The 8,608-nt window shown below is 43.5% G+C and overlaps 3 protein-coding genes across 3 annotated transcripts; 1 reads left to right on the top strand and 2 right to left on the bottom strand.

The window, feature by feature from the left end:
- The first annotated feature begins 627 nt into the window (after positions 1-627).
- Positions 628-1,301, top strand: LOC129718935 (5-hydroxyisourate hydrolase). The gene is made up of 2 exons (XM_055670178.1): positions 628-1,085; positions 1,147-1,301. The coding sequence occupies exons 1-2, from the start codon at positions 831-833 to the stop codon at positions 1,234-1,236; spliced, it is 345 nt and encodes a 114-aa protein (XP_055526153.1). The 5' UTR covers positions 628-830; the 3' UTR covers positions 1,237-1,301.
- Positions 1,236-2,427, bottom strand: LOC129718926 (prostaglandin reductase 1-like). Its single transcript, XM_055670166.1, has 2 exons — positions 2,238-2,427; positions 1,236-2,171 (listed from the first exon to the last, which is right to left on the bottom strand). The coding sequence occupies exons 1-2, from the start codon at positions 2,341-2,343 to the stop codon at positions 1,285-1,287; spliced, it is 993 nt and encodes a 330-aa protein (XP_055526141.1). The 5' UTR covers positions 2,344-2,427; the 3' UTR covers positions 1,236-1,284.
- A 161-nt stretch (positions 2,428-2,588) lies between these two features.
- LOC129718925 (prostaglandin reductase 1-like) lies at positions 2,589-3,810 on the bottom strand. Its single transcript, XM_055670165.1, has 2 exons — positions 3,553-3,810; positions 2,589-3,493 (listed from the first exon to the last, which is right to left on the bottom strand). The coding sequence occupies exons 1-2, from the start codon at positions 3,656-3,658 to the stop codon at positions 2,607-2,609; spliced, it is 993 nt and encodes a 330-aa protein (XP_055526140.1). The 5' UTR covers positions 3,659-3,810; the 3' UTR covers positions 2,589-2,606.
- Between the last annotated feature and the right edge of the window lie 4,798 nt (positions 3,811-8,608).

The raw sequence follows: 8,608 nt of genomic DNA, 5'->3' as shown, positions 1-8,608 counted from the left end.
GACGCTCGCGTCTCGACTTGCACACATAGGTATCGAGGTGTTCGCAGGTAGGCAGCTCTGCGGAATTCGAAAGTGACTTCTACTCTGCCATACGCTGGTATTCGAGTTTACTCAGATGTTGTTTAGTAGTGTATACAGCAACTACTCACACGTATAGAGCGCGGCGGTTTTATCGTTGCCATGGTTGCTGCGCGCACCTTGGAATAGGTTGCATGCAATATGTCTGTTATTTTTCAACTGGTTTGCAAGTGTTGTATACTGGTGAAATATTTCACAATGAATTTTGGGCTGACCCAAGTATGTGCGCAAACTTTTATTAAAACTCTCCCGCTCACAAGGTTTATCATTAAAATTTATAGCTTCACGAGAAAATTTAAGCTGAACACTTTGTAGACTAACTAAAATTACTGTCAACTGTAGTATTTTGAAGAAAATTCCCAGTGATGATGCGAGAAAAAAAGTATTTATGGTGTGGTCTATTTCATCAGGCAATTTATTTTGAGGGCATTTGAAAATATTGATTTTGAAATCAATATTTTAGATGTGCCTCGAAGTAAGTCCAATAACGCTTGAAATAGTCTAAGCAATTTCTAACCGTGCACGATTGGTTCAGATCTGTGAAGTGTAGAGCAGCATCCAAAACTCGCTCACACCACACATACGTTGACAGCACCGATTGAACAAGAAAGCAAGAAAACAAACACCGGCTGCTGCTTACTAATCTTGAAGCCACAGTCTTATCATATCATTCTCTTGTTTTTTGAGCCAAAACTAGGCTGGAAGCTTGAATAATTTTGTGTGGTTGAAGGTGGTATTGAATATTGACAGTGATGGGACTTTCAACGCACATTCTGGACACTAGCCTCGGGAGACCAGCCCCGGATGTTGCCATCACTCTGTACCGCCAAGTTAGCTCCCCCTGCTGGACCAAAGAAGGGGAAGGTCGTACCGATTCAGACGGTCGATTTCGTGGCTTTTTTGCCGATGACTCAACCAAGTTCCAGGTTGGTGTGTACAAACTTCGCTTCGAAGTTGGACAGTACTACAAGCAGTGCCAAATCGATACATTGTATCCGTATGTCGAGGTAGGTTCTGTTCTAGTGTCTCCTCTTGGAATGAATCAGCTTATATTTCGTTACTTTTTAGATTGTGTTCACAGTCTCAGATGCCAGCCAACACTATCACATTCCGTTGCTTTTAAGCCCGTTTGGATATTCGACTTATAGAGGATCATAATTCGGATGTAAACTGTTTTTTATTGAATTAAATAATGCAAAAGGATTATCAAACCTTAACAATAGCCTTACCAATATTTACCCCCTTGAGCATACCGATAAACGCATCGGGCATATTCTCAAAACCCTCGGTGATCGTTTCTCTGTACTTCATTTTGCCCTCCTGAATCCACTTCAAATTTTGTTCGATGCCCTCCATCCAGCGCGCATTCCAGCGCGAAACGACAAATCCCTCCTGTTTGAGCTGCTTACCAACAAAATCTCTTTGCGGGTCGAAAACCTTCGCCCTTTCCTCATTGTAGCTGGAAATTATCCCACAGACAGATATCCTTCCGAAAGTGTTCATCTGTCCGCGGACGATTTCAGTAGTTGTTCCTCCGACGTTGTCAAAATAGCAGTCGACACCTTTGGGGGCCGCTTTCTTCAATTCCGCCTTGATGTCCTGCGTCTTGTAGTTGATAGCATAATCATACCCAATGTTTTTGATCCACTCGCACTTTTCGTCCGTTCCGGTGATTCCAACCACGGTACACCCCTTGATTTTGGCAATCTGACCGACAAGACTTCCGACGGCACCGGCAGCACCACTTACCACAACCGTCTCACACTCTTTGGGCTTACAAATCTCCAAAAATCCAAAGTAAGCCGAGTTGCCCGGCATTCCTAGTACTCCCAACCCTAATGAGAGGGGCACTTCGCCAAAGTCTGGAAGCACGTACGGTTTCGCGCGGAAATCACCAACGCTGGGGTTGCAAATCGTGTGCGTGCGCCAGCCAAAGTTTCCGAAAATAAACCTCCCTTCTGGAAACTTCGAATTCTTACTTTTCACCACTTTGGCCACCTGGCCACCAATCATGACGGTACCGACCGGGTATTGACCCATGTATGGACGCATGTATGGATCCACGCTCAGGAAAATGGCTTCAGCGAGAATTTCTGTTAGCAGAGGAGTCTATGAGTTATCGACTAGCGAAAAAAAAAATGAAACTCGAAACAACGTACCATCCTCTTTCAGCTCCCCGAGGGTCTCCTCTTCTAGGCGAAAGTTCTCCGCCGTCGGGTAGCCGGAAAAAGCTTTAGCGTAGATCCACTTTTTGGCGATTAACATTTTGGTTTTGTTTTCTCTTGGAAAATGAAATAAAGCGACTGCTCTACAGACGATCACCGAAATGAATGACACCGCAAAGCAGCAGCAGCAAATCAGTTACCTTTTTTATCAATTTTTACCAACATTTGTTAAGCCGGGAGCAGCGATAAATGTGTATGTAGAGATATGAGTTGGCTATTTACCGGCTGAATTTTGCTGATTCACCAGGTATTTCGGATCATAGCGATTATGATAAGATTGAACAAAACTTGATATGTAATTAATCATACTTTAACAACAGCCTTCCCAAAATTCTCCCCCTTCAGCATACCGACGAATGCCTTCGGCATATTTTCGAACCCTTCGGTCACCGTTTCCCGATACTTCAGCTTACCCTCCTGTATCCATTTAAAATTCTGCTGAATACCCTCCAGCCAACGTTCCGTCCATTGCCACACCAGAAATCCCTGCTGCTTAAGTTGCTTCCAAACAAAGTCCCGCTGGGGATCAGAAACCATAGCCTTATTCTGGTTGTAGCAAGAAACCGTCCCGCAAACAGAAATCCTTCCAAGCGTGTTCATCTGACCCCGAACAATCTCGGTGATTTTACCGCCCACATTATCAAAATAGCAATCGACTCCCTTGGGAGCCGCTTTCTTCAGCTCGGCATCAATATCCGCCGTCTTGTAATTAATGGCATGATCAAACCCAATCGTCTTAATCCAGTCGCACTTCTCATCCGAGCCGGCGATTCCGATCACGGTACACCCCTTAATTTTGGCAATCTGACCAACAATACTACCAACGGCTCCCGCTGCTCCACTAACCACCACCGTCTCACCCTGCTTGGGCTGACAAATCTCCAAAAATCCAAAATACGCCGTATTTCCTGGCATTCCAAGCATACCCAGTCCGAGCGAAAGTGGCTCCTGACCGAAATCCGGCAAAACGTATGGTGGTGAGTTGGGATCACCTTTATTCGGGTTGCACACGGTGTGCGTCCGCCAGCCGAAATTTCCGTGTACGTAAGCGCCGACAGGGAATTTCGCATTTTTACTCTCCACCACTTTGGCCACCTGACCGCCGATCATTGTCGAACCGATCGGATACTGGAGCATGTACGGACGCATGTAAGGATCCACGCTCAGGAAGATGGCTTCGGCGAGGAATTCTAAGAAACAAAAAAAAGATTAGCTATCAAATAAATGATTGAATCAGTATTCAACCTACCATTTTCTTTAACGTCGGCTAGCGTCTCCTCTTCCAGACGAAAATTTTCGTCCGTTGGATAGCCGGTAAACGATTTAGCGTAAATCCACTTTTTAGCAACTACCATTTTGGCACTGACTTTTGATTTCACTTGAAAGAACAAATGCAAGCTACCGTAATCGTTAAAATACCACAAAACATGCGAAAACGCGCAATTTTATACAAAAGACTGCCCAACGTTTATTTATAATTTTCCTTTCCACTGCGGTTTTGGATGTATTGCGAATATGATCCTGTAAACACAATCGATATCACAAATTTTCGCTAGTGTGTGAATTGGTTTTAATTTGTGCTTTTGCTCGCTCTATTTGGGATATGAGCAAAGTATTGTAATGAACTTATAAATACTTCTTGGGATTTTTTCCAATGAATTCAAGCAGAAATGGTGTATTAACAATCAAATGTTAAATGCATTTTCTCCAAAAAATGTCACGACAATTTAGAGACTAGTTAATTTAAAAAATTTGAAATTTTGAATAATAGTCAGCACCAATTGAGTAGGTATTTAATTTAAGCGATTCGGTTTTCTACATACTTTTCAAACAAAACCAGCTTTGCAGTTCAAGTTGCAGTTCAGTTGGTGACTAAGCCACTGCGACCATTGCACAATTGTCCAGAAACCGAATTTAGGATGAAATTTCGATCTTGAGCTCGATAGCAACATGTTGGAGAAAAACTTTTTTTCTACAAATTCAGTCAGATTTCAAACGATCATAACAGCATAACCACATTGTGGTTAACAATAACCAATGTTGGACAATTTTGTAATACGCTAGTTGTTTTACAATTATTCCATTACTCAGCGCTGAAAACTGATAAAATGTTTCAAAGAAAAATTTACGCGAACAATGAACCTATCACATGCGAGCATTTCTAGCACAGACAACGTGAATAAACACCAACTGTTTCTTGTGATATTCTCTTTATCAATATAAAAAAAACTGACAGAGTCTCTTCGTTCCAATAGGTCAATTTATGTTTGCTTCCATGAACTTAGACTAATTCGATGTTTCGAAGAGATAGGGTCAACAATCCTTTTTCTTAAACAATTTCCAAACCTGCTGTTAGAGCGTAATAAAAACTGATGTCTTGAAAGAAAACATTCTGGTAGAAACAACAGTACCGCACAGTATACGTGAAGCAGAACGCCACTGGTCACTCTTCGTCTATCATTCCAGTGGTACACGGCAATACTGCTGCTGATGGTGAATAAAAGTTTATCTCATGAGTAACGTTTGCGGTAAAAAAATGGACAAAAATTGCCGATTTGTCATGGATTTACCTTTAATCGCACTGACGACCGTTCGCAAGGGCGTAGATTTTTTTTTGCAAATAGGATAATATAATTACCATTAATAGAAATTTATCCAACTTAATTTTCTGTCTTAGTTTTTTTATCGTCATTTGAAAGTTTCTTTACCGCAAGCGTTATGGTTATCATAAAAACCACAAATTACTCGACAAGAATTGAACATTTTGCAACGGTTGAGTTTTTTTTTAATTTTATTTTATGTAAATTTAATTCATTTCAATATATTCACTAAATAGTCGTGACCGGTATAGTATCGAAAGAGTAATTCGTAATACAATTAATGTGATTGTTGGCAAATGAAAAGAACTTGTCGAGCAAAAAACAAAAATGAATCCTTTTAAATTTAAACTCCGTTATAAATTGTAATAAAATAAATTTGATTTAGTCAGGGTTAAATAAGACTAAATCATTCATTATGATAAAGTAAGTATTGTTGAATTTTGTTTTTAAGGAAAAATAATTAATTCTGATTTAGACGCATTACAAGAAATTCTTGGTACTCCTTCAGTAACAACGATACGCTTGTGTCTTATCAAATGAATGTTTTTTTTTTTGCACAAAAAATACTACAGGCACAATATTGCCAAGTGTAAACGAAGTTCTTTCGAGTGTGGTTAAATACTTACTTTGCTTTTTACTTTGTTGGCTAACGGACCGTTCACCGGTCTAGGACCGAACGAATTAGAGATGTCCAGCTTCTTCTGTCTTGGGCAGCCGTTCTCCAGTCTCCTCATACACCAGCAGATCGTGCATCTTCTTCCACCGCGGGCGAGGCCTACCACGGAATCGACGGCCTCTTCCTGGTTCTCTACTGAATATAGTTTTGGCGGCTCTCTCGTCAGTCATTCTGGCTACATATCCAGCCCACTGAAGCCTGCCCCGCTGTATTACCTTTACTATATCAGCATGTTTGTACACCTGGCACAACTCGTGATTCATGCGTCTGCGCCGCACTCCATCTTCCAGTTTACCGCCAAGTATCGATCGCAGAACTTTACGCTCAAAACCTCCGAGCACTCGTCGATCAGCTTCCTTCAGCGTCCATGCTTCATGTCCGTAAAGGGCCACCAGGAGAATCAGCGTCCTATACAGCGCTAGTTTTGTGCGAGTTTGCAAACTACGGGACCTTAGCTGGTTACGCAGTCCGTAGAAAGCCCTGTTCGCAACTGCAACCCATATCGTTGTCACATGTCACAAGCGTACCAAGATAAACGAATTCGTCAACCACTTCAAATCGTTCCCCATCTATCTCCACCTCAGCACCAACACCACGGGGACTTCCACGCTCTCTGCCAGCTACCATGTACTTCGTTTTGGCAGAGTTAATGACAAGTCCCAATCTCGCTGCTTCCCTCTTAAAAGGTACGAAGGCCTCCTCCACTGCCTTACGGTTGATACCGATGATATCGACGTCGTCCGAAAAACCAAGAAACATGTGAGATTTCGTGATGATCGTACCGTTTCTTTCCACGTTTGCTCTTCGTACTGCACCCTCAAGAGCGATGTTAAACAGTAGGTTGGAGAGCGCATCCCCCTGCTTCAGTCCATCCAACGTTACGAACGCGGCAGATGTCTCGCCAGCTATCCGCACGCATGATTTTGATCCCTCCAGCGTCATACGTTTCAGCTTAATTAGTTTCGTAGGGAAACCGTGTTCCAGCATGATCTGCCACAGCTCGTTTCTTCTCACTGAGTCGTATGCCGCCCTGAAGTCCACAAACAGATTGTGAGTCGGTAAGTTGTACTCCCGGAACTTATCGAGGATCTGTCGCAGGGTGAAGATTTGATCCGTCGTGGAACGCCCCTGCCGAAAACCAGCCTGGTATTCGCCAACAAAGGATTCCGTTAACGGGCTCAATCTGAAGAACAGGATACAGGAGAGCACTTTATATGCGGAGTTGAGCAACGTTATGCCTCGATAGTTGCCACAATCCAATCGATGGCCCTTCTTATAGATAGGGCATATGAGGCCTTCCAACCAGTCGTTCGGCAATTGTTCATCCGCCCAGATCCTTAGTATATGCGCTCGCTTCCCGCTTTTAGAAGTTCGGCCGGAATACCGTCCTTCCCAGCGGCCTTGCCGTTTTTCAGCCCACTAATCCCCTTTTTCACCTCCTCCTGTGTTGGTGGCTCCACAGCTTGTTCGTCACTCATAATCGTCATCCTGTTTCTGCTCTGCTCATCCAGCTCCTCACCATTCAATAGCGCCTGAAAATGCTCCTTCCACCTGGCTGCAACCGTCGGTTTATCAGTAAGCAGGTTGCCGTCCTTGTCATTACACATGACCGGCACAGAGAAATTCCTGCTTCTGACTCTGTTAACAGTTCTATAGAATCTACGCACGTCGTTTTGAGCATAGCTGTCCTCTGCGCTGGCGAGCCTCTGCTCTTCGTACTCGCGCTTCTTCCGACGGTGGGTTCTATTTTCGGCAGCTCTTGCCACTCTGTATCTCTCTCTGTTCTGACGCGTAGCCGCAGTGAGCATGCGGCTCCTGGCACGGTTCTTCTCATCTGTCGCTCTCTGGCACTCGGCATCGGACCAGCCATTAGGCTGTCTTCCACGCGTCGTACCTACCACCTCTCTCGCAGTCGTTTCGATGGCGCCGTGGATACTGCTCCACAGCCCATTTATGTCTTCCACTCCTTCCTCCTGCTGTTCTGCGATCCGTTGATCCAGCTCTCTGGCGTATTCTGCTGCCACGCCATCAGCTTTCAACCGCTGAATGTTGAAACGCGCCGTCCTCTCTGTACGAGATTTTAGTACGTTCGACAACCGAGCGCGGATCTTACAAACGACGAGATTGAGATCCTCGGGTTTTTCGGTACAGATTCTGTACCGTACAGATTACAGATTTCGAGAAAAAGTACAGATAAGAACAGATTTTTTAGATGGTTAGAAAGGATTAGACAAAACTTTTTGGCCGACTCTGCAACGATACAATGGATGGGATCTTGCAATCCACGCACTTAGAATTTACTTCCAACTATCGGTAATTTGCTGCCGAGAATGGCACCACTCGGTTAAAAAACGGCAGTTGTAACATGTTTCCGTAAATCTCGATTTAACCAAACTAAAATGTTGGTACAAAATATCCGAAATATCGGTAGTGTTGCTGAATTATGGGTTTCATTGTTTTTTGGCTGAATTTTCAGGAGATTGAACCACAATGGCTCGGTAATATGCATTACCGAGCTCTATTCTAAAGTGTGCAAAAGTTTTATTGAAAATCGAGCTAGTAATTTGGAATTATTATTAACTGAGTCAACGCAGTCCCGGTTTTCTCTAAACAATTCACGTTGAAGCTGTATAAATATAGAAAATAAAAACTTTGAGCCAGTGGTACAGATTTTTCCCGGAAATAGTACAGATGAAAAAGATTTTTGCAGCTCCCAGTACAGATGAAAATGTGGCAACACTGGTCAGAGTCAATGTTTGGTCCCCGAAAAGACCTAACATCAGTATCATCCGAAAAGTGCCGACCGTCAATCAGTACGTGGTCGATCTGGGAGCAGGCTTCTCCATTTGGATGCCTCCAGGTGTGTTTCCGAATATTCAAACGTGGAAAATAGGAGCTACATATGGCCATTTCTCTGGCCGCGGCAAAGATCAACCTCAGGCCGTTTTCATTGGTTGACGAGTGGAGGCTATGCCTTCCAATGACCGGACGGAAGAATTACTCCCTCCCAACCTGTGCGTTTGCGTCTC

The sequence above is a fragment of the Wyeomyia smithii genome, chromosome 1 (genome assembly GCF_029784165.1).
Source record: "Wyeomyia smithii strain HCP4-BCI-WySm-NY-G18 chromosome 1, ASM2978416v1, whole genome shotgun sequence".
Taxonomy (NCBI): domain Eukaryota; kingdom Metazoa; phylum Arthropoda; class Insecta; order Diptera; family Culicidae; genus Wyeomyia; species Wyeomyia smithii.
The sequence above is the reverse complement of the archived record's forward strand: the minus strand, read 5'-3'. Positions and strand labels throughout refer to the sequence as shown.